Raw genomic sequence first — 26,211 nt, 5'->3', positions numbered from 1 at the left:
AAGCGTGAGATATGTCGTGCTGGAGAGAAATTAAATCACTGGCTAAATTATTGCATGATTGCTCATTCCCCAAAGAGTTGGGCATCATTTGCTAGAAAGTGTCTAATAATTGGTTTTCGGCCATGTCAGACACATGCAATTCCCCCTACTAATGGCTCTGTTAGGCCTCCTGGGTCAGAGTAGGACAGAAAATAGCCAGACGGCAAAAAAAAGCACCCTACATCCTTGTTCCTTTTGTATTTTTTTTCCTCTGTTAAACCAGAAAGAGAGAGAGAGAGAGGGGGGAAGAGAGAAAGACGCAGAGGAGAGGAGCGATGGCAAGAAGAGAGAGTGTGTATGCAAGCGAAGAGGAAATGAAGTGGCAATAAGTGCAGCCAAAGGGGAAATGCTCTTCACCGTGAGTTTAATACATCAGACTGGGGATTTGGCAGCCCGCCACACAGCAATTGTTTACCTTTTTGCTCACTGGCTGCATCTGTTCTGTTTTGTAAACGGCACTAAACTATTCGCCCGTAAACACCGGAATCAATAACAACTGCTAAGGGAATTCCCTTATCCCGCCCCCTCCTTCTCTTCTCCGTGTTTTCATCCCCAACCACCACCACCACCCCTCTTTTTTTTTTTCCGTCTTCTCCTGAATCTTCTCCTTTCTCTGTTCTCTCTGTTTCCTGCCAGTCAGGACCGGTCTGCATGTGCGTGTGTGTGGCTGTGGAGCTGGTGGAACCCGCAGAGACGAGGAGACGATGGATGGCTCGCCAAAAAATGCTTGCTCTGTTTGTTTTTCTTATTCTCTTGCCATTATTAGCAAGTACTAAGTAAAAATGCTCCCCTTCAAAACGTAATCATTTTTTTATTCCATTACAATTATTTTTTTAATATTCCATGCAAAACCTGCACCCTGACATTTTGTCGAATGATGTGCAGCGTATGCTTTATTTATTTATTTATTTTCCTAAGCAGTCGCAGTGACAAAGCTTTCAGTTTATCATTCTGATTTGAAGAGCATCTCTCCGTAATGTGCTGCCAATGATCTCTTGTATAAACATATATATATATATATATTTTTTACCTCGTTCTCAGCAACAGCTTCTCCCTTATTGATTCTCGGTACGTTGACCTTCAGTTGAACTCTTCCCCCTGCCGGTGCCCCCCTCCTCGTTCTGCTCTGTGGGACTTGCAATGTACTTTGCTATATGACACACCTGGGTGCTTTTAAGCACACCCTCTCCATCAAGTGGCTATGGGAGCTTCCATTTGATCTCACTGTTGTGACAAAGGTATAATGGGGTTTAGATGGCTATGTACTACACTGCTATGGCTGTAGGCCCATTTGGCTAGGGAGGTGACTATAAATACCTATATAGCTCGTTGGGAAAGAGCCTCAATGAAAGACAATGCCCAGCACTGCTAAACGCCAAGGTCATGTGTCACTATTTAGAGTTGACTTAGTGAGCGAGTGAAACTGTCATAGGGTCACAGGTTGATGGAATGAGTAGAATGGATGGTGAGAGAAGAGAGAGGCCGGGAAAAGGTGATGCTCCAGATGAAGTGGAAGGTAATAGTTGCTGTGCTCAGATGAACACCCCGGAGAAGGTGGAGATTGGGGGCAGGAGGGCTGTAGAGATAGCTTTTACAGAATCCACTGGCTATCTCCCTGTCTGTCTGGTTGATAAGGTTTCCTTTGAGTCGTCTGCGGTTTCACTTTTCTCCCACGTTGAGCATCGGAAGCTCTTGATGCGACGGCGGCGACTTCAGCAACAGACAAGCCTGGCGGTGCGCGCGTGCAAGGTGCGAGTCTGGGAACGAGGCTGACACCGGCGTGTCAACCAGGTCACGCATGCACACGTGCAGCAGGAGGTAGTCTCTCTAGCCCAGACTCCCACTGGAACCCATTACAGAGAAACTGGAGGCCCATGGAGCTTAATTACATGCAAACACAAATACAAGCACACACATTTAAACACACCCTCACATAATTACACGGCTATGCACCTGCAATTTCACGCACGCATCCGTGCACACTTGCACACAAAAACATGTAGGCACATTCACAAACAATCTTGGGGTTAGAATACATTTTATGGTGACCACAGAGTTTGGTCGCGGTGTGGACAATTATCTTGCAAGACTGACATGTGCAAATGTGTGTGGAGATGTCTACAAATCAAGTTGCTCATAACGACCCACATCGCATGCACACAAACATGCGCGTGTGTGTGCGTGGACGCCCCAGACGTGAACACACGAAACTCGGTGACTCACACTCATTAATACTCATAAAAAACATACACAAGTGCCCAGACACAACACTCTGAATCAAACCTCATGCATGATTAAACCAGACATCCTTGGGGACAATGTTGTTGTCATATTGTCAGATTTTGTTTAACAATATAGCAAAATTACGTTAGGATCCAAAGGCAATAATGTCACCGTTATTGGAAAAGAAGACCACCCCCTACCCCCCCTCCTCCCTCTTCTTTCCATCTCAGTGCTCAATCATCTCTGTGCTTTCAGAGTCAAGGCTAATACTGAGCTCATCCTTTCCCAAATGCCTTTGCAGTTGCAGAGCTCATTTAGGCGGACTCACAAAAGTATTTGTGCATGTGTCTCAGCGTATGGCAACACATCTCCCAGCCGCCCATTCTCCGGCTTAATGCGGAACATCCCCCGGGTGATGGCTTTGGCAGCCTCCAAAATGGGAAATCCATATTTGCCGAGGGGGTCATCTGCGGGTTAGGAGGAGGGGGGAAAAAAAAAAAAAAGTTTTGTGTTCGGAGGGAAGGTTGTGCAAGTGTGACTTCTCAGGGAGCAAAGTTTTGCATAAATTTCTTTTCTGTATTTCTTTGCTTACACTGTGTAAGAGGAAAATATGAATGGGTCAATATTTAGAAAAGGTGTCACCATGCAAAGAGACTTCTGACAGAGAGTGTTTGCTGATGAATGCCTTTTTTAGCAAAGAAGGCTGTGTTGAAAGCAAACATCAACTATTTCCTCTTTGTGAACATTAAACTGTTTTAAATGTTTATGTCTACAAGTCATCTGTGACCTCATACAAGGTACATTTTGTCTCTTTGCATCTCTTTCACAGCACCAATGGAGCTTCCTTTGAAAAGCAGGAGCTTCAGTTTGACCTCCCACCAACTGAGGGCATTAACTCAGCTGGCTTGCATCCTGCTAGGCTTTGAGAGAGATGTGAGGGAACTGGTCACTAGCATCACCTTCATAAACTGCACAGGAGACACTCCAACTTTAAAAGGTGCAACTCGTCAAAGATCTATGTTATCTGTGTTAACTGCTATGTCAGAGGAATTTATGTCTGTGCTCTCTTCCACATCTTGTCACATTACAACCACAACCGATGAAATCCATTTCAATGTGTTGAATTGAAATGTTACGGGATACACCAGCACAAAACGTTCACAAATGAAACGGTTAAAAGTGTAAACGTACTCAAAGCTGGAAGAGTGATATCCCCTTTATGTTTGCAGCTGTAATTGGAGTAAAATCTGTTTCTGTAAAACGTCGACTCAGTACGGCTGAAACAAATGTATTTTTTACATATTGCATGTAAATCTTTGTTTTAAAACGCACCTGTACCCTTGTCCTTTAGGGATATTACCCTTTACACTCTCCGCTACAACACAAGTGTTAGTTTAAGTGTTGCCAGGTTTCATATATGATTTCTGCACTTTCAAATCTAAAGCTATAGTCCAGTATAAGTGTCTCTCCTGCAGGCAGAAACACACACACACACATGTGTGCACGCATACTTCCTTGCTAATTCCACCATAAAGTCTGGGGGAAAAAAGTGTTTATTAGTTTGGTATTATCTGGGGTCTTATACAGGCCTTTAGTATCCGTTTCCTCTTTCCCCTTTGAACTGCCACTGCAGAGATGTTAAATGAAAGCTTTTGGTGCGTGGAGTAATTTCCATAAAGGTTACATTTACAAAAACAAGACTTGCGGAAAGGCTCAATTTACAGAGAGGTAAACAGCCTTTAAAGGGCAGTTATCCAAATCATTAATTCCAAGCAATCAAACGACTTAATTACCAGAAATTCATCAGATGAGCTTAAAGGTCAAAAAGTGATGTGCTTGCCGCTTCCTCCTTCTTCCATTGCATACGGTCTTGTTCGGCTAAATTGCCTCGCCTGGGGTCTAACTCTTCGCTTTCCAATTAGGAAACTATGGCCTTGATGTTCATGCTTTTTAATTGAAACCCAACTCAACATCCTGTGCACTTTTATTCACCACAGCTTCCCCACAAGCTGCAGTCTTTACACAAATCGAGACAATCGCCTCTCATGGAATTACCCTGTGCATTGTTGCCAAGATCTGGGTTCAAATCAAATCTAAATCTCAGATTTGGACTTGCAGAGACACGTCTATTAGCAAATTATTTCTGCTTCCTTTGAGACGCGGGCAGTCGTTCTGTCATCATCATGCACTGCTTAAATACCTTTTATTTTTATTTTTTTTAAACCTCTGGGACTAAACAGAAACAAAGAAAAAAAGAAAAAACAGGCCAGCTCAGCTTAGTGGTGCTTAAACTGTAGTTGGACATGTAGCCACTAGCTGGCTTCTCATTATGCCCAAAGAACCCCAAAAATAAATTCACTGCTTCAATACCTTTGCTCAACGTAAACAACGTGGAGCGTCTACGGTCTTTGTAGTAAATTCAGCTATTTGTAGCAAGTGTAAAGCTGGAGTTTATAACCATTCCATGTTGTTTGCGGTAGAGCTTAACTTAACTTAATTCGACAGCTTTCTCAAAGCTAAAAATACAGACAAGAAAAAAGGATAAAGATTGGCATCAGTGTGTTTGTTCTATTCACATATAGTCCTTGTTTTACAATGTTCAGTGGTAGAAAGAACAGAACAAATGCTCTCAACTGATACAACCTCTGAATATAATATAGCACCTTGCAAAAGTATTTGCACCTCATGCAACTCGTTCTCATTTTGCAGCAGCAACAAATTTAAATGATTAAAATTATACTCTGCTTTTTTTTTTTATTTCAATTTTCTTTGAGTTGAACATGTGACAAATATGGTGTGGACCTAAATTCAGCTCTTCACTTTGATTCCCCTTTATAAAATTCAGAACTGACTTTCACTTTCAGAAGAACCCTAATCAGTAAACAGACTCTGGCCGAGTGCGAGCTGAAGTCAGTGGGAATCCAACTTTTCTGTGAAGGCTTATTAGGGGACATTAGTTAAACACCAGCAGATTGTAGACCAAAGAAACACCCCAGAATGCCGAGGTGTGAAGCAGTAGAGGAGGTTACAGCAGAGTTGAGTTTTAAAACCGTGTCCCAAACTTTGACCGTCTCGTTGAGCGTTGTTCAATCCATCGGTCCTGAAATGGAGAGCGTAAGGCGCAACAGAAAACCTGCGGAGATCCATATCTCATCAATGTGAACATAACAACTATAAATAATGCACTCCATAAATCTGGCCTCTGTGGAAGAGTGACAAAATGAAAGTCATTTTCGACAGGCCGTACCGTAGTATATTACTATGTTAGAGTAGGCCAAAGTCCAGAACTCAAATTATTGTTTAATGTGTAGCACACACAGCCCCTCCATTTACTTTACTTTGCTTTGGAATTTATTGATCCCACAAGTGAGGGGGAAAAAAAGAAAAAAAAAATCCTTTGTCACAACAACATAAAAGTTTTTAATAAATCATACGCAGACACAAGAAAAACATAAATGGTTATACAGAACGCAAAAAGAAATAATGCAGACGCTTTAATTGGTGTCTATCTTTTTCATACTTTTAAGTTACATTTTTGGCTTTTCTGTCCACTTCAAAAGTATGCGTTGGCTTAGTCTTTTTAAAATACTTTAACTTTCATGCTTGTAAAGTAACAAAATGTTAAAGTTCAAGCCGTATGAATACTTGTTCAATGTATTATACATTTACAACAAATATGACTAGTTTTGCATCTTTTTTTGTTAGAATCCCTCATGTTAGAATCCCTCATGGTCTTCTATATCAAATTATATACATAATTTGATGGCTTGACAAAAAGAAGGTTTTCATTTTACTTTTATATGAAACAGATTACTGTAGTTAGTTGCTACACTGTGTCATTATTTAGGCATTCTGAAAAAGCCTAAGGAGGATTCAAGTTCGACAACAGATGGCAAGAAACCCACCGCAGACAAACTTCACACCCCAGAGGTGAGACTTTTTGCATGTGTTTGTTGCATGAAAATGTCTTCTGCTTCCTATTTTATGATTCTGCTGGCTCTTGGCTCATTTCCTGCTTTTCAGGCCCAGACTTTGGAGTTTAACTGGAGGTTAGCTTTTACTAGGCTTGTCCCGCACATGGAGCATTGCGTTAAAGTGGTGCTGGATGACGTCTGCGCCAAGAACCTACAGCAAGAAGAGCGCTTGCATTCTTCGGGACACACCTTGGTCACCGTAAGCCCCATCGCTGACTTCTCTGTCAGCAACGAACATCTTAAAGAAGACTTCCTTTACAAAGGCTCGGAGAGAGACGCTCCTAAAATGACAGCAAAGGTATTCTTGTAAAGATTCTTCATTCTTTCAGGACCACAGTATTTTTTTATGGTATTTTGATGGAGCAGTTGCAAGTTTGTTAAAAAAAAAAAAAAAAAAAAAGATTTATGGAACTTTTTTCTTTTTTTGTGGTGCTCATCGTTTATAGTTTTCATCCTCTCTATTAGTTCATACTATAAAATACAATTTCACAGAATTTGTGTTAGGCAGCATTAAACGTCCCCCTTTTGGAAATGGGTATTGGAGTTTGCAGTTTTTCTTCTGTTATGTGAAGTTTCTTCTCACTTTCATTGAAAAATGTGACTTTTGATGTTTTGTTTGCTTGTTTTTTTCCCCCTCTGCAGTAATCTGCGAAATCATACTGCATCCGCAGAATCCTGGTTTTGCTTCTCAAATTTACTCAACAGAAAAACACACCAAGGTCTAGTTTATAGCTTAATGCTGTGCACAAGTAACCTCAGGATAAAGCCTCCCCTGAGGAGGGTCTGTTCCCTTCATCCTTCTTTAATACTATCAGACTTAACAATACGGGTTTACACACAGCCGCCCGAACCAGAGAGATTAATGCTTTTTGTAGCTCCCGTAGAAAGCTCCCTCTATAATAGAAAGCTCAAATAGTTTGAGTCTGACACAGATGATGCCCTGGATCAGAAAGGGTCTGGGGAAGAGTGATCAGTATTACTGGAGGGGAGGATTCCAGGAACAAAAGAAAGACAGGAAGAAACCAAGAACTGGTGTGGTTGATATTATGGGGGTTAGAAGACGTGTGGAGAAAGGTATTCAATGGGGGGGGAAATTGAGGGTTTACTAATGATAGAGGGGGAAATCACAAAGGGAAAGTGGCTATAGCATTAAGAAGGATATAGGAGCGATAACATGACCAAAGGATGAGAAAAGAGGGCCTGGGAAAGGTAAGAAGAGGTGAAACAGACACAGGAGATTGAATTTTCTGAGGCCCAAAACCAGAGTGTGATGTAAAACTGGACTTAAGAAGTAACACCACCAAAAATCTCCAGTGTTTGAGGCTGAGCAGCCGCGTACTTACTGACACTGCTGATTTAGCCTCTCTTCGTCTTCTTTCCTGTTTCAAAATCGCAAAAACAAAAAAAAAAAAACTTTTCAGGGAGCTCTACCTAAAAGAAAAAATGTCTTTAAAGTTTCACATTCTTCTAAAACCTTCTTCTACACTTCGCACATCCAGATTCCTCCCTCTTTCTTTCACCTTTGTCCTCCTAAATCCTCCTACTTTGTGTGTATTAGTGTCTCTTGATTCCTAACTAGTGTCAAAATTTGTTCCTGCTCAGGACCCGTACAACATATTTATGTGTAGGTCAACGCTTCAAAGATGAGAGCCTTCCAGCCCAAAGGTTATACTTGCATGCATTTGCATACAATAAAGCCGGGCTCGAAAGAAATCCGGACGACTGTAAAGAGAAGACACTCGAGATTGTGTTGCTAGCTGAAAAACCTAATCTGGATCAATATCTCGCAGTTTTTTTAATTCACACTTTCGTACCTCAGTGCTTCCTTTTTTTTATACAGACTCACCTTAGTGTCAATAAATAAACAGGCTTAGTGTTTTTTTTGTTTTTTTTTTATTGTCAGACAAATGAATAACAAATAACCTCATTTTAAAAGCAGCAGCAATTTGACCTGCGGACGGACCTTAATTCTCCAGACCCTCCTCAGTTTAATGTGAGCTCTCAATTACATCACCGAATACACCTTTTTCTGCTCTTCAGCCTCTCCTGAGGTGCTCGTTTGTCTCCTTCGCTATGCCGGGAGCCCAAGCAGACCCTAACTAGCACTTGAAAAGTTATAGCCTGTTTCACCTTGCTGCAGTAGTCCTGATGGGATTCCAGAATTTGATCGTATCTAGTTAAAATTTAAGCCTGTGTTCAGCAGAGATGCGATGCTGTGATTGTTTTGTGTTTACCTGCGTGTGTTTGTGTTTTTTTTTTTTTTTTTTGTGTGTGTATGTGTGGATGAGATTTTTCTGAAAATTCGGTAGGGAGGGTGAAAGTTTGCAAATTATTTATATATTTTGTAGTTCTGAAATGACAGTGTGCCAAGCTGCCCAGCTACTGCCTGCAACAAGTAAAGATGGTGCATCCTACTGCTGGCTGATTGACTAAACTTGTATGTCTTTTACAACAGCACTTTTACTGGGTCTCTCAGGTGAACTCTGCTAAAATGTCAAGTTTTTGTGACTTAGAAAAGACATGAAATCATAACAAATAACTTTCTACTTCTAAAGTGATATGTTTTCTTTACAGTTCAAAACTGATAAACAAATACAAGATATAGATAAGAAATATAAAAAAGTTACATTCTCCAGTAGCCTGACTGCATAATGGTGCACAACCTATGTAGCGTGCACCCTGGTTCTCACTCATAGGAGAAACAGAAATCTCCCACCATATACTCCAAGGACTCCAAGGGGAAATTGATGGGTAGATATAGATTTACACTTTTAAGCTAAAGGTTCGCCGAAGTTCGGCATTCTGACTTTCCTTGCACTGTCATCTGACCGATTCCTTGCTATGCTTTTTATCCCTGACCTCTCTGCTGTCAGTGTCTTTTCGCTGAAGCTCAAATGCACCGTAGATGCACCGTTTCTGGGTAACACCAAATAATACTCCTTTGATATAAGCCCTAAACACAACAACTATATTGGCATCGCTGTGAAAATGGTGTGACATAGTTTTGCCAAAATAAAAACAACAGTATGACATAAAGCTCAACTGTGTGGATTAAAACACTGAACTTCATTAGAAATATTAGGTTCTATAAGAACCATAATACTCCTGTAATAGGCACACTCACTAAACTCGCTCCAAATCAGTTGGTGGAGGAAATCTTACATGTGATTAGAAGTTTCTTAAGGAATCCTCAGGTAATAATTTCTAAAGCTACAGTATCTTTACCCAATCATTTGCTCTCATTTCGCCTCTCTTGCTTAGTTCTTCATGCTACAATGACTCCCTGTGACTGTGGTAAATGTGATGCGCTCTGTCGTGGAGTAAGGCTGACATGCGGATGGAGTCTTAAGCGTTTTGCTGAGGCCATGTCTTCAAATATCTGTGTTCTGCATATGCGATCTTCGGGATTTTTCTCAAGATAAACCCATGCCTAATAGTTCTCTCAGTCCCCTACCTATGAAATATTCAAATTATCCCTGCAAAATGCTTTTCATTGCCACATAAACGAAGTCTCTCCCAGATTTTTCCTCCTGTCTACTGACAGATTTCACTTCTGGTTTTGATCTCGTCTTGTCTTTGCCTTTTCCCTCTCCCCACAGTTCTGTGGAGCAATTCTGATTGAGCTCGATGCTTTGCTGCCACTGGCAGTAGCCTGCAGGGACACTTCTCTCCTGGGGGTGCGATCAAGCTTTGTGGAAGCTTGTAGCAGAGCAGCGTTTGCCATGCTGGGCCGTTTGCAGGAGAGGGCCCTGGAGGTACCGTCCTCTGCACCCCTGAAGAACTTGCCTGCTCTGCTTGCTTCCTGCATTCATGTGCAACAGCGACTAGAGCATTACAATGTCATGCTGAAGGATTCAAGTGCGGCTCCCGCTAAAATGTAAGAAGCAGGTGTACTCGTGTGAGCGAGTCTGTTGACGTGACATGAGAAGGAATTATGCATAAGCTGCTGTGTTTCCATGTATGTGTCGTAACTTCAGTTGTGAAATTCCGGGAAGTTGAAAACTTTCAATAGAAGTCTATTGGAATTCACTGGAATAAATGGGAACAAAACGGAATTAAAACAGTGAAGTTTTTTTTAATCCGTTAGAGAGATTTTAAAGAGTTTGTAATTTGCTAGCGCAAACTGGACCAAAACAATGAAATTGCATGCAAATGCAATTCATTGTATTTGCATGCAAATACAATGCATGCAAATATGTGCTTCCTATGTGCTGCAAGCACATAGCTCAGTGCTTGCAGCAGGCGTAATGAGGTCACATCCTCTACATGCGCTGTGCATTCCCCCATCATGTGCACAGATGATTTCTGCAACCCTGCTATGTTGAGGCCAGAGCTATAAAAGCCATATGAGTGAACATGTGGATTGCATAAAGTTTTGATTGCATTATTAGCTAAATATGTTAAACGTATGTTGTCCATGTTTAGCTTGCAAATGTTGTATTGATGTCCAGGGATGACAAAACAAAATGTTATATTTTTATTTGGGAATGATAGAGTATGCTTAAATTATCCCGGTTTTACAGTTAACTCCCGTAAATCCCAATGAAAATTTCCAATTTGGAATATCTTTAATATTCCTCATCAACATCTTTTACAAGACTTTTAGGAATTTTACTGAAAATCTTTCATTCCTTTGTAGAGTTAGTCCTAATCAGGTTAGTTTATCAGTAAATATACAACTTGCTTGAAAATAGTCTTTTATCATCCACCTACTTTTCTGCTTATGTTGCCATAAAGCAAATGTTCTGAAGTTGTGCAAATCTTCTCATCGAGGCAACATTTTTATTTTCACTCATAGCAATGATGGCTTTCCTCTTTGGTAAAATTCAAAATCCGTTGATGCACAGTCACTTCTCTTAATTAAGTCAGATTTGTGCTATTATTTCAACTGTGCGTGCCATTGCAAGAGACCGAAGTTAGAAGTTTCAGAAGCCAACGCCTTGCAGCTCCAGTCCTCTGCTTCCCTCAGCTGAACCTGCCTCATCTGATTTCAGTCCCTGCCTGCAGCAGGCTTCCACTGGGTAACAGCTGCTAATGCACAGAAATGCAGCAGGCACCGAACTCTCATCTTCTAGGGAAAGTAATCTGACTCTTTTTTTTTCTTTTTGTAGCTAAGCTTTACCCAACAGGTTTTTCAGTTTCCATCTTTCATTCTCTCCGTAATAGAGCACACTATAATGACACCAGAGAGAGCTGCTATTAGTTCACTTTTGTCATTATAAACAGTTGTTAAGTTGGAAGTCCTCACAAAAGTTAAGGTGACTTATAAACATGTTTAATTAGCACTGGTTGGCAATGCGTCCTTAAATTGTGTGGTAACTTTAGTAGAGAATCTCATATCTCTTGTAGTCTCTGTGGAGTCCCTCTATAGTCCTTTGTCTGTCTGGGTGTCTGTAGGCCCCTTATCTCTCCATTAAACTGTTTTTAAGGGGAAAATAAACCTCGTTGTGTACTTCTAGGATAAACCAACAGTTTCTTTTTTCTTTACTATTTTAGATTCTATTTTCATTGCAGATTCCTGCATACATTTAACTGAAAATAAGATATGCACAGTTGAAGCTTGAACTTAAACGAGCTTTGTCCCAAATGTTCTCGGTGCAGTCCAGATTTGTTTGTTGCGTTTCTTGAACTTTCTTTTCTTCCCCTTTGGTCAGATCCCTGACTCTGCTGCCAATCCAGAGATACCAGGAGGCAGTGGAGGCCTTAAGAGAGCAGCTGACCAGCTACTGCGTCCAGGTTTGCCTCGCCTGCATTCTTCAGGATGCGGAGAGTCATGACTGGGCTGACCCGAAACCCTTCTACGAGGTGTGAAGTTTACATCGATTTCCTGTCCGTTTAGCTCGATTTACCTCTAGATCGACAACACTGATATATCATGTGCATGTTTTAGGATTTACATTTTATGCACCATTCTGGTGCATAAAATGCTTTGGAAATATCTCTGTGTGCCTGTTCTGCAGGTTGTAGGGAACTATAGAATTATTACTCCAGAGCCTTCCTGCCTCTTCCTTTCATTCCCACAACACACCTTTACCTCCCACACTCCTTCTTCTGCCGGAGTGTTATACTCTGAGCTTCCTAAGAACATCTGTGGCTTCCACACTGCCCTGGGGGCTCCAGGGATTCGGCTGTCTGAAGTCTGCAGTCTATGCTGGGACTGTCTGGAAACAGCGCAGGGGCCCTGGAACTCCGGTGCCTTTATGCCCTAAACCAATCTAAACCTCGCCTCTCCTTCTTGCTTTATCCTGATTCCCTCCCCTTTGTTCCTTCCTCCTTCTCGGGGTCATTGGTGTCAGACAGGCCTGCTGTGTGCAGGTGTGTGCTTTTGTTCAACCCCCGCCCCCAACTGCATCTGTACGGATGAATGTATGTAAGAGGGTTTGCAACAACTTCGGCTCCTCCACATCATAGTTCTGCTCTATGGAGACTTTGTCTCCAGCCACACCAATGTTTTTTTTTTTTTGTTTCATTTTTATGCACCCACACCACCATATGAACTGTTATTGGCATGAAAAAAAAATTAATGTGACACTAAAATTCCAACATATGTTTGAGGTCAGTTAAATGGGTCAAAGAGTATAAAATATGAGCTTGGCTTATGTCTTTATGACATGATTTGGCCTTCAGAGCCTTTAGAGCCAAATAGTGATTTAATTCAAAAATAAGGAGGGGGGAAGCTTTTGAAATTCCATGTGTATTTTATTCTCAGCTCCCCAGCCCGGTCTCAGTCTTGCAAGAAAAGTAATGTTGAATAAAATGTTGTTGTTTTTTTCCTGTAATTTACCTGACTTGTTGTGAAAATAGCTAACTTGCGTTAGCTGAAATAGGAAAGAAAACAGGATATGATTCATTCAGTAGTGTAAAACTTTATCGACGCCGGTAACTTTTATTTCAATCATTTAAACTGTAAAGCAAACAAACAAAATCACAATTATGATACATTAAACATAACTGAAGAAAATGAAAAGTAAAAAACTGCAAATCCAATTAAAGTTGAAACCATTTGTGTACATACTGTATATAATACAACACAGAGCCATTATTTACTTTTCTATTTCCTAAACACCAGAATAATGAACGATTTTTTCTCAACTTAGAAATTCACAAACATAACCATTTGATAGAATCCTTAACTGTGTGACTTGGATCATATGTCTCTGGTATCTTTTCACCAGAAACATACTTTGTCCAATTCCTTTTTGACAGAACCGACATACAAGAGTTTGCTGCCCTTCTTGCTCTCTTATGCCTTATCAGGTCTGCCCGCAAATTTTCTAAGGGGCTGAGATCTGAACTTTGTGATGCCCAATCCAAAATGGTGGCTTTGCTCTTAAGCCAGTGAGTATGCTAGGATCCATTTGGAATAGCCATTAGCCCCTAAGCTTTAACATCTTAGCTGATATCTTGAGACTTTATTTAATGTTGTCACACAGGGTTGCTTCCTTGTGTTGCCATCAGTTTTGTGAAGGACACCCGTCCGACATGTAGCCAGACAGCCCCTCTCTATGATGCTACCACCAGCTTACCTCACAATTTGGATGTCATTTTCTGGCTTGTAACAATGACCATTATGGTCAAAAACTTTCATTTATTTTCTTCACATTACAGGAGATGTCTCCACACATCCAGGTCTTTCTCCATGTGTACATTTGCAGACTGTAATGTCGATAGAAGGTACAGTAGCTTAAATGGGCCAGTATAGATATTTTTTATTGATAGGCATTATAAAATCCTAAGGTATTTCATAGCTAAGACAAAAACATACCGGTACTCGAACTTTGGACTCTGGAGTTACACTCTTTGCCAGGATACGAGGCTTTTTTGTGCAGATGCTTAACCAACAGACGTGTGTGTCTCTAACTAATACAAACAACCAAAACAATTGTGAATTATTTCATAACCTGCTCTCTTCATATTGAGAAGTAATTTGGGGCCATGACATCACAGAAACTTTTGCACTATTAAAAGCTTAGATTACCTTTCTTTTATTTGGCACATTTATCCCACAGTCTTTTTTTTTTTTTTTTTCAAAATCCATTTTGTCTAACACTAAGAACACATCCACTGTGATTTTTTTCCCATCTGAGATTAGCATTTGCTCAGAAAACTCTTTGAGTTCATTTTCATGTTTTTTTTTCTTCTTTACGCTTTTTCTGTTGAATTCTTTATGCAGCGAGAGAGCATGGAAATGATTTCCAAGCTACTCTAAAATATAAGTAGCTTTATTGAGCAGAGTTGGATGATGATTTGTTTTGCTGTAACTTTACCAGGGGTTTCCTGCCTTTACCTTCAAGAGTTTCCCTATTCTGTCAGAATCTGTTCACAGTATGGTTTGCTTTAAATCCTTACATTTTTTGCCTTGAGAAATGTTTCTTTTAACTTGTTCTGGGATTTTTACATTTTCAAAATTCCAGGTTCAGACTTGGATTTTCTAAAACTATTGGATTTTCTAAAACTTTATTACTAATACTGCTGTCAGTCAGAAAGATCCAGGCCGTACTCCCATAAGTGATTAATAGTCAAATGACCAGAAAAGGAAGAAATATAAAGGTGAGGTAGAATTCGAGGACGTGTGAGGGAACTCAGTGGCCATTGAGATGTAGACAGGAGGTAGTTGGGGAGTTTTGGTTGACTCAGTATCCCTGCCATACTCATCATCAGTTTGTTGCTGGAGGGTAAATACAGTATGCTGAGCTGTGGGGAGCAGCGGTAAAGACAACTGAAGCCATCTTTAATAAATTTATGACAAAGCTACAGGATTCCTGGATAATAATCTCTCTCAATCCATATTTGCCTTTGTTCTTTCCAATCCTTACGCATCATTTCTATCTTTAGCATTATTTGATTGATCTCTTCTCCCTCGCCCTTTCTGTAAGTGTGAGTGTTTCTGGAAGTTGCAGGTGTGCAACTGTTGGGATTTTCATGAGATCGTGACTTTAAAGCAGCCTATATTCCCAGTGGGGGAAGAAACCCAGGTGCAGAGTGCAGGTGGCATGACCGCTACGACATCCTGGTGATGACAGACCAGTCTCTCCCTCCCTCCCTCCCCTGCCTGCAGTTTCTCTCCTTCTATATTTGTCTTTGGTGTGTTTCTGCTCCACTCTCTGTGTCCACATTATAGCACATATGCAGCTGTGACCCCCCCTCCTGTATGTTTCTTTCTTCGAAGGGAGAGCGGTGTTCCTTCGCGCTGCAGATGTGGTTTTACTTCCTGTGCGGGCTTCGCAGCGACCTGTGGTCAGTTCTTCCGTCAGAGCTTGCCAAGGATGTGCTGGGATATGTGCTGGCAGAGACTTTGCAACTGCTGGTGCGAAGATACTCCAGAGTCCGTGCTTCGTACAAGAGACACTTGCAGATCAGGTATTTTGAAAAACATACATAAACAACGCTACAACAAAGTCAGTACCCCAACCAATGCACTGTATGTATGCTGAGTTTTAATGGATAAACCCTCAAATCTGCTGAGTTGAGTTCAACCAAAGGTATGAAATGTGTGTGATTTTGTTACATACTTGTTCCATTGTGTATTTTTCACTACCTTTATCTCTGAAGAAACAAATTAGTGTTTAAACTTTACCTTTACTAACATAAAGTTACCTCATTTTTAAAGTGCAATCAGTAATACTTTTATAACAAATTTATATCAGTAATGATTTCTTGGTTAATGTCAAGTTGTCATAACAAAGACATTTTGAACAATGTCAACTTTGTATTAAAAGTGTCATAATTTACCGAATGACGCTTTATGACAACAGTCATAAATATTCATGAAGGCTTATTCATGTTCATGACAGGTGTTATGTCAGTCTTATTCACCCCCCTTCAAATAAAGTGTTACCGTAAATTTTCTTCTTTTATATTGAAATTCCCAAACAAATATTTCTAACATACAGTAAGAGAAGTATGAATAAACTATGTCTTGGGTAAAAAAAAAAGAAAAAAAAAGCAGTATTTTAAGTAAAGCAGATTGACAGAAAGTCTGGGTTTTGTTCCTTGGAAATATTCATGACAGTTGGAAACTAGGAGGAACAACTAAACAGGCTTCTTTCTGAAACTTCTCCAGGTCTAAAACCTGGACTTTACTTTCATCATTCTCTGTTTGGTCACCATTGTTTGTCTCTGAAAAGATAACGTGACGGAAAAAAAAAAAATATTGACCATATTATGGTAATGCTTCCTGATTTTTAAATATTAACACTATACTTTAATCCCTAGGAGTAAAATGAAAATGATGTTTTTTTTTTTTTCTTTTTTTAGTTTTGGATTGAAGCAACAATGTGCTTCTCCGTTTCTCTCCGTTTTTAAGGTGTGACATCACAGCAGTGTTGCTCTACGTGGAGCACCTCATGTGGAGTGTCAGTGAGAGTCCAGAGGATGTGATTCTGATCGACCCTACTTCAGAAATTACCATCATAGGAGGTGGCTCGGACTGGCCGTACCAAATCCACATCCTGTGCGACCAACTGCTGACGGTCCTCCTAGTTGTTACAGCGCCAACATCTTTTGTGCATAGGTTCGTACTGTGTGTACATTAAGTTTTTTTTTTTTTTTTTTTTCTACGTAACTGAAATGTTGTGAATTAAGGTGAAGTCTGTAAACTTAATAATCATCCAATTAGTGGGCTGAGTGAAGGCTGTCGATAGCAAAAGAAACTGAAGCAAACTGAATAAAAGACTACAAGCAAAAAAAAAAAAAGATTAGTCGGCATTAACGCTTTCTGCTTGAAAAGCCGTTTGACCTCCATTAAATAGACATGTGTTGCAAGTAGCGTCTTTTAAAGCTACCGTGTGCAATTTTAATTTCTCTAGATCGTTTATGAATAGTGCTTCAAAGGACTCAGCACCACGCCAGCCTGAAAGGCCTGTTGTACGCTGGCTAAATGCTATCAACCCTGACCGCTTCCCAGAACAGGTCATAAGGTACGTAAAGCACACCCATAATGTAAGTCTGTTGCACTTCATTCAGTAGGCACACAAACTGTACTCAGCAAAAGCATTTGTACCGACTGAACTTCACCCACAAACTTCAGTCTTTTTTTTTTTTATCACAAACCAACACAACGCAGTCCACAAATGTAAAATATTTCCTTTTTATTTTAAAATCAATCTGACCATTTCAAAATGCATTTGTTTTCAGCCCCGTTTATTCGGACACCACTGCATTACCCGCTGTTTTCAGAAGTTGCATACTTAGTTAATAGAGTCCACCTGAGTGTGATTTAATCTCAGAGTGCCGGTAAATACCGCGGTTCTGTGACGTCAAGTCAAAGGTAAAGTTGAAAGCAGAGTTAAGTTTTAAAGCACTATCCCGAGCTTTGAACATTTCACACAGCACTGTTAAATATACGATCTAAAAAAGAAAGAGCCTGACACAATCACAGACTTGACAAGACACTGCTGTCTAAGAAGGCCAAACAAGCAGAGCAGTGGAGCAGCCAACAGGTCCATTGTAACCTTGACAGTGCTGCATACGATCCACATCTTATCTGGATTTTTTGTCAACATGTCTAGTAATCATCTACCTCAAAAATCTGGCATTTGTGAGAGAGTGGGAAGAATAAAGACTGAGAAAACCACAGGATGTCCTGTTTGCAGTTTTTTTTTTCAAGCCAGGCAGTGGACAAAACAAGTGGAAGAAGTTACTCTGCTCTCTGCCTTGCATGCAAAATGCAATGTGTGGCCAACAGCTAACATTGTATCCTCCTGAACATACCGCCCCTATCCTTGTAATTCTTTGGGTATTTGTTTCTTCCACATGAACAGGGAAACAGAGCAAAGTAGATGGATGGAGCTAAAAACAGAACCATGGAAGAAAAGCCATGTAACTAGTGTGATCACGTCAAAGAGGACATACCCAGAGCTACAATGGAATTTTTTTTTAGAAAAAAGTTGATAGAATTAACAAGTATTAGAAAGTTTAGACCTAAATCCAATTCAAATTTGTGCCACGGATTAAAAATAGCTTTTTTTTTAATCAACTCTTTTCAGCCACACTCTAAAAAGAAAAAAGTTGAACCAACTTAATTGAATTGCTTCTGTAGGTAACAAGCAATTCAATTAAGTTTATCCAACTAAATTTATTAAGTTTAACCAATTCAATATATTATAATCACCCAACTCAATTTGTTAAGTCAGTCTTACTCAAATCATTTAGTTTACTTCAAAAATGGTAAAAAAAAACTTAAATAGCACTTTTGACCACTGAAAGCACATATTAACACATTTATTTAATGCTCAGATTGGTTGGCAACTTGGGATTTAGCACCCAGGGGACACATTAACATACAGCAGGAGGAAGCTGGAGTCGAACCGTCAACCTTCCGATTACAAGGCGACTGCTCTATCCACAGAGCCACAGTCGCTTACTGGGAATGTGTCCCTTTAAGCTTGAGTCATTGTGTCAGACATGGGACAGTGAATTATTTCAAGTAAAGTCAAAGTGAAAAAGGTTATTTAAGGAAAAGATTTGTGTATTTAGATGACACTGTAAAAAGATTATTTAAATTTAGTTTGGAACTTCTTAAAAGTTTGAGTTGACTTTCTGTAGAATTAAATCAAAGAGATTTTAAATGTTTATTAGAACAAAATAAATGATTTGAGTAAGAATGACTTAAATTTGTCATGTTAAACCCCCTTATGAATTAAGTTATAAAAACTTAGCAAAATGAATTGGAAGAACTTAGTGAATTGAGTTGGATGATCATAATAAATTGAGTTGGTCAGACTTAGGATACAAAACTGGCGTTGAACTCAATTGTTTTAAGTAAAGTCAAAGTGAAAAGTTCCTTCAGGTTAAAGATTTGTAAGTTTTGAGTTAAATGAACACAAAAAAGTAAGTTGTCATAGCAAAAGCAAAATAATTAAGTTAAATTAATGTAAATAAGTCCATAAGATGAACTACAGCCAAAAACACTTTTTAGAGTGCAATCTAACTGAGTTTGAGCTATTGTTCGTAGAAGAATGGTTAAAAATTACATTCTGTTGATGTACAAAGCTTTTGAAATGCACTCCAAAAGTCTTGCGGGAATGCTGTAATTGCAACACTAAGTGTTTCTACAATTGACTCTGAGGGACTGAACACAATTGCACACCACACCTTTTACTTGTAAAAAAAAATAAAATAAAATAAAATTGGAAAAACATCTATTTTTCTGGTCCACTTTAAAATTAGAATTATATATTTTTTTTGGTTAGTCTTTCTCATAAAATCCAGATAAAACACATCAAACTTTTAGGTTGAATCGGGACAAAATGTGGAAAAGCTCAAATCCTCTCACCAGGCGCTGTAACCTGCTGCCCAGGCTTCCATCCAAAGTTGCCGCCATGATATAAACGCAGATGAAACCAGCATTACCTTTGACACAGTGGTAACACTGATGGTTATGGGAGCTTTACAAAGGAGACATCACAGATGCGTTATTTGTCTGCGTTTGTGTCTAACTGCTGTTGTGAGCTGTGCGATCAATCACTCTTGCACACATTTGTCTCCACCCTCCGCCCCTCTCGTCTCACAGCCAGAGGTTATGTCACCTGATGCCGGTGGAGCACAAATCAAACAAATCCCTGCTTTAGTATTGTGGATCTGAAGTTGGTTTGTTTTTATGGCCTCTTTATTTCTTTTGGTCCCACCTCCTGCTTTGATGGAAGGACGCCAGAAGGCCTACAGATGGCCCATAGCCAGAACCGCAGGTCCTCATCCAGATCCTGACTGCCAAATCTTTCCCCAGTCAATTAAAACATATAAATGTATTCAATGAAATGCTTAAATCACCAAATAACTTGTGTTGTGTGTTTCTCCTTTGTGCTCTGCTCTGAATTATCCCATCTGTCTGTCTGCGGGCGCGTGTGCATGCGTGTGTGAGCCTGCATGCGTAGTTGGGTTTGTGTGTTTGGATTCTGTAAGCTGACCCTGCCCTGTAGATTTATCAGAGCACTTAAAAGAGGACTACTTATGAATTTGCAGTCACAGTGACATCATAAATTGTTCTGTCAGACCCAGGCATAGTTTTCTTCAGTCAAGCAGCAGGGTGCACCCTTCTCTAGCCTTTCAGTTCAGATGGAAAGGCTAATTTCTGGGGAGACACCCCCTCAACGCGCCGCCTCCCGCCTCTTTGCTCTTAAGACCAACTCTGTCCACTCTTTCCATTAGATTTTATTGAGATGTATAAAGTAACATGCAGGCACACATGTCAGCATGCTTTCACACTTGCGCACTCATAACCACAAGCAGAGGCTCTGAACACAGTGAAAGCTTCGCACACACCAAGGATACGGCTCATTACTCACAGCTGGCTGCAGCCTCTTGGTTATACAAAAGATGTAGGAGGGGGGCGGGGGGGTATTGCTGTATATTCATGTATTTGGCTGTCACCCAAATGTTAATTTGCTTTTAGCTGGCCGAGATTGGAGCTAATTCCTTTCCATGCATGCTATAAGTAAGTTTACATTTGAAGTGAACAACACTAAAAAAGAATGACTATTTTTTTTGCCATTCCCCAGCTGTTTGTACTTCTCAGGATTTTTTTTTTTTTTTTTTTGCCTTTGTTTCTTCCTCTCTTGTGAAGCCTTCATGTCTTTTTTGTGGTCTCTAGCTACGTGGATTTCAATCAGAATGCTCACCTGACGCCGCAGAACTGTCAACTTGTTCTCCTTTCTTTCTTTCTCGTCTCTAAGAGATGGCTTTACGGGTGAGGCAGCCTTGGCGTGCCAGTTGAGGCTACTGACCTCTGACCCAGGATGCAGTCCCAAGCTGCTGCTGCAAATGCTGCTTTATGAAGATTGCCACCTGCCTAGAATACTCCTGGAAAATTCCTGTGAGTTTTTTTTTTGTTTGTTTTTTTCTATTTGTTTCATTTTGCATTGACTTTAAAGCGTTTGCAGTTTGAGCAGGCTGTTGTTTTCTGAGGCCTCGCCATTCGTCTTTTAGGAAAAAGGGAAAATACTTTTGTTTCTTTGATATTTCCTGTTTCATATCAGTGGTTACCACAGGGGGACATCTGTGGGAAGTGTTTATTGGAATCCTAATTATGGTGCTCTAAGATCTTAAGCTAGTTATATGGACTGTGGATGATCCCCATTCATTTTATGAAGTTATCATCAGCATCTCTGCCATCATCATCATTTTCACCTTGGTCATCATCATTACTAAATCAATAGAGCATAGTAATAAACACTCAGCTGGCCCAGGCAGAGCACATACTCTGACCTTTAAAGATTTTTTTTTCTCCCCCCCCTTCCCTCTTTTCTTCTCCACATGGCAACAGTCTAACCTTTAAAGACTGTTGTGCACTCGCACATTAATTCACATTATAGCGACCTCATTAATAACAACTCTCTCTGTCTTGTTCTCTCGCTTGGTCTGGGCCTGACTCAGAGGCTTCGAGATGCGTCTCCCCGCACGCTGCCGTAAATCAACACTAGAAGCGCTGACTCTCGCCTGTTATCTGGGGTGACGGGATAATTAACCAGGACACAGACAGACAGAGGGAACAGCTTGACTGAAATGTCTTCACGGCAATAAGACACTGCACTTCCCCATATGTTTGGGTCATTTCTCTGATGATAAAAAATAAAAAATCTGCTTTAATAATGAATTCAAAACTAACTTTTTCATACCGCGTACGCGTCTGTCTACTCCATATACGTTTCGTTGCACCTTTGAAATGAGCTGGTTTAAAATAGGATCGGATCTTTTCTGAGACTTTTGTTTCGTCGTTTTTCAACCAGCTTTTTCAAATGTTATTAATAACATAATGTACTGCCTTTTTTTTTTTTTTTTCAAGCGGTAGCAATCAGTGGTGGTTCTTTGATACTGATATTGATATATACATAACTGATGCTTCAGAGTAATCCAAGTCCCATCAGGTCAGTAGGTGGGTTTTTTTTTGTGTCCCAGGCCACATTGGACACGAGTGCTCAAAGCCACCTCTGAAGGGAGTCTGAGAAAAAGCGTTTGAGGGAGTTCACACCTGTATGTGGGGTTGCCTGGACACAATGAGATCAGTTAAAACTGTTATTAGTGCCAGATGTGAAGCGGGTCTCTCATTGCTTTTGTAATTCAACAGCTTTCTCAAAACTGAAAGTCACACTACGTCAGGTAAACACAAACAGTCTTTTTACTGTCTGTTGTGTGCCTGCTTCCAATTACTGTGGTTTGCGGAAAGGACCCTTGCGACTGCATGACTGGTTGTCCGGAAGATAAACAGGTGTCTTTGTTGGCTATGTATCAAGGTTGAATAAGCATAGAGACGGAGAGCAGGCAAGGGGAGACACAGAAATCAGCTTTAAAAAAAAAAAAAAAACACACACACAGGACTTATTGTATGCTGGAAGAGTTCTGGAAAATCCACAGAGATGTGCCAGCGCACTGACATCTGTTTTTCTGAAGTCATCTGCTGCTTCATAATGGGATCATTATTAAAAGGCACCTAGTTAACCTCCCGTGCTCTCCAGCACTCAGAGTGGAAATTAATGTTAGCCAGCCCCGTTTCTTTGGCCCAATGCAGTCACAGCACTGATATCCATAACACTCTCCCCTTAAGGACCAATTACCAGACAGGCAGCGAACAAGATGCCCGCCTGATCCACATAATGCTGCACAATGTGCAGAGTCTTGGTCCGTTTGTTTTACAACGTCTTAGAATACATGTTAGCTGAATGGTTGCGAAGGAGCAGAAGCATGAGTGTGCAAATCAGTTTTCTTGCAGTCCTCTGTGCTTCATTCCCGAATCTTATGCAAAGGGGCTGATCTGCCGCTGCAATGCTGCAGCTAATTCTGCCTTGTCATTTTAAAATAGCCCAGCATTAGTCAGTAGGAAGTCATGCTGCCCTCCATTACAGCACAGCGCGTCCTCATTGACTGCTGCCTTGCATACGCTCTCCTATACAAATAGTTGTCATTTCCTAGACTGCAGACTGACAGACCGCTAGATGTCTGCCACCTCCGGAGCAGCGGGCCTTTCCTCAGCAATCCCTGTCAACTTAACACACTCACACACACAAACACACGCACAGGAGCACACAAATCACATATATAGACATCCATATGGGTTTTACAGTCACACACACCTCCATCTTCAGCCAGCTCAGACAGCAACCCCCACAAGGACGCCCTGTCAAAACCTCTTCCTTTTCACTTCCTGTCTCCATGTTCTATGGATCCCACAGCCAGGGGCTTTGAAATCTCTTTCTTTTTCATTCTTATTTCTATCCAACACAGATGTGGGTTTTTCTTCCCCTTCCATTCCACGCTGTCTTTTGTTCACCCTTTCTGTTAACATGTGTCAGGCTAGGCAGCCTTGACATTTTCCAATGTGTGTGTGTGTGTGTGTGTGTGTGTGTGTGCGTGTGTGTGTGTGTGTGTGTGTGTGTGCGTGTGTGCGTGTGTGTGTGTGTGTGTTTTGTTCAAAGAAATCAAGATGTTTTATATTTATCTATCTGTCTTTCTATACATACCTTTATAGAGTTGATATTTTCTGAACGATAATTCAAACAACTCCCCTGAGTGTCTTCTAGCGTTTGGGTGGGTGAGCTTTTTCATCTTCTAGGATTGTGATTGTCTGTGTATGTAAAGTCCTCTAGAATATCAGGATTTCATCAATTCAATGTCGTTTTAAATATCCACACATGTAGTTGTTTTGTTGCTGAAGTATCTCACCAGGCTGACTTCAGTTGTTTTTTTTTTTTTTGTTTCTTTTTTGTTTCCAGATTTTTGCCAGGAGACTGACTCAGAAATGTCCACAGAGAATTGCAAGGCAGGAGATGACTTCATAGTTGCTTTGTTCAACTTGTTCTCCTGCTTGAATAATGTTCCCAAGGCTTTGACCCAGGCTCTTCAGCCATACCTGGAGAAAGCACACATATGGAAATATCTCTACAAACTGGCAGGTAATATCTTGGTTGGAAAAGATGGGAAATATATCAAACTTTCACACCTTTAGATACTCGAGTACGTCACTTGGTCAAATATTGGATAGTTAAAAAAAAACAACAACAAAGTTTTAGGGTTAAGGTCTAGAAAAATCAATTACATTGATTCCTTTATATTCAATATTTTTTATGTTTATTTCTACGGCTGTTAATCACTCATACACAAAGATTCTGGTATTAAGATAAAGATTACTAACAGTAACAGTCACAGAATACATAATTAATTTAATGTCTGAAATCAAAATAACATTTTGATTTGATATTTGTTCCTTAAAATGATCTGACCGTCCCTATCTACCAGTGACAACTTCAATTAAACAAAAGTATTTGAGCATCTATAAGATTTATAAATATACATACATACAGAGATACTTGTATTAATGGTATAATATTATAGTGTTTGGTTCATATTTGTTAGAAGAAAACACTATTTTAGCCAAAAGTATGACCTCTTTCAGTTTTGAGTATAAGTAGTTATCAAAATGACATAGAAAACATCTGTCAAGGTCCGAAATCGAAGTAACTCCTGTTGCAGATTAGATGATTGGTGTCATTGTTCCACTGACAGACTCTCAAAGGTCATTGTTTCAGTTTTTACATATACTGAAAATTTTGATGTCATCTCAGTGACTGACTGAAGAACTTGTCACTACTCTACCAGCAACACTTGATGAGGTTGGACGATGTGCGGTTTACATTTTTTCCTGCTGCGTATTATGTTCAAACATCTCAAATTTGTGTCCACTTTTAGATAAGCCAAACTTTCCAAAACTTTTATTTTCTTAATTTTACTGAAACTACCTTACATCATAGCAGGAAGCAGCATTCGCCGTCTTCTTGTTTAATGTGTGGATTGTCAGCCTCTAACCATGTTCACTTCGGTGGCCTTATTTAATAAAAGTGACTGTCATATAGTCGAGGCTGATTCCTCGTGTGGTTTACTCTCTTTATAGCTGTGGATCCACTGTGGTATTAAAAATCCTGAAGCTGTGTATTGGTTATCTTTCATTGACTTTAATTAACTTGAAATTGAGCTGCCCTGAACTCAGGGTAAATCTGTTGAGAAGTCAGTCCTATAACTCTTGGTATGCTTTTCCTCTTTATATTTTCTTGACAAATACATTCATTTGTCAAGTTCACTTTTCTTTCAAGACATGTTTTATATGTGTTGTAGCTCCTCTAGCTTCATTCCACTGTCACAAAAATGACAGTGTTTTCACAGCTTCCACACAGAAGAGTGTTATTGATAGTGTGACCTGGTTTAGTCATGTATGATGGACTCAGTGATTGAAAAAAAAGCAACAACAAAAAAACCCATCAGATTTGTTGTTGCCAACCAACCAATCACCAATCAGAGCCGGTCATGCAAGAAATCATCTTATTCCAAGCTCCAGTTGATTTCTTGGTGCAACCCTAATAAATCAGTTGCAGGAAAATGTTGCTTTTTCCTGATTGCTGGAAATGTGTATGAACGACTGAGAGAGGTCACCACCTTCTCACTCATCTACTACATTTCAAGAAGAATCAGTAACAGTGATTTTAAAGTAAACCTGTCAACGGTATATTAGTTTTTTTATTCTCTAAAGGCCAGTGTTGACATTGAGTGCAAATGATCAAATGTATGACAATAACATGATGGGTTTTTTTTTTTACAACAGTTCTTTTTTCTTATCTCAGATGCAAGCTTTGCGGGAGCGCTTAATCAGAACTCCTGTAGTGAAGAGAGTTCATTTTAGGAGTGATTTTCACATCCTGGCTGAGTGGTAATTATTGCAGCATAAATTAGGGTGACTGGAGAAGAGTATTTGGATAGAGACAAAGCACGGGAGGGGTCGAAAAAGCAAATGAACGAAAGTGAGATAGAGTGTGCCAGAAAGAAGTTCTCAATGTCATCCAATCATCACTTATCCTCAAAGGGTAATTAGTTTAATTATTGGACTGTTCCAAATCTTTATATTATAATTTTGGTTACAGGATACCCCCAGCGCCCCCATTTCTATTTAAACTGTTTGCTGAATTAACTTTCATAGATCACATTGAGAGTTATG

At 40.0% G+C, this 26,211-nt stretch overlaps 1 protein-coding gene across 1 annotated transcript in view; it reads left to right on the top strand.

Annotated features, from left to right (window-relative positions):
- kiaa0825 (KIAA0825 ortholog) overlaps positions 1 to 26,211 on the top strand; it is a 134,985-nt gene that overhangs the window by 22,983 nt on the left and 85,791 nt on the right. The window contains exons 7-16 of the mRNA XM_088008953.1: positions 3,092 to 3,259; positions 6,110 to 6,192; positions 6,286 to 6,534; positions 9,836 to 10,113; positions 11,891 to 12,041; positions 15,406 to 15,596; positions 16,543 to 16,749; positions 17,045 to 17,155; positions 20,909 to 21,048; positions 23,942 to 24,121. Coding sequence (XP_087865079.1) covers positions 3,092 to 3,259; positions 6,110 to 6,192; positions 6,286 to 6,534; positions 9,836 to 10,113; positions 11,891 to 12,041; positions 15,406 to 15,596; positions 16,543 to 16,749; positions 17,045 to 17,155; positions 20,909 to 21,048; positions 23,942 to 24,121 — 1,758 coding nt within the window. The remainder of the gene's footprint in view (positions 1 to 3,091; positions 3,260 to 6,109; positions 6,193 to 6,285; positions 6,535 to 9,835; positions 10,114 to 11,890; positions 12,042 to 15,405; positions 15,597 to 16,542; positions 16,750 to 17,044; positions 17,156 to 20,908; positions 21,049 to 23,941; positions 24,122 to 26,211) is intronic.

The sequence above is a fragment of the Poecilia mexicana genome, unplaced genomic scaffold (assembly GCF_051168715.1).
Source record: "Poecilia mexicana isolate PSO_F unplaced genomic scaffold, ASM5116871v1 scaffold_9, whole genome shotgun sequence".
NCBI classification, from domain to species: domain Eukaryota; kingdom Metazoa; phylum Chordata; class Actinopteri; order Cyprinodontiformes; family Poeciliidae; genus Poecilia; species Poecilia mexicana.
Note: the sequence above shows the minus strand (reverse complement) of the source record. Positions and strands in the feature narration are given on the sequence as shown.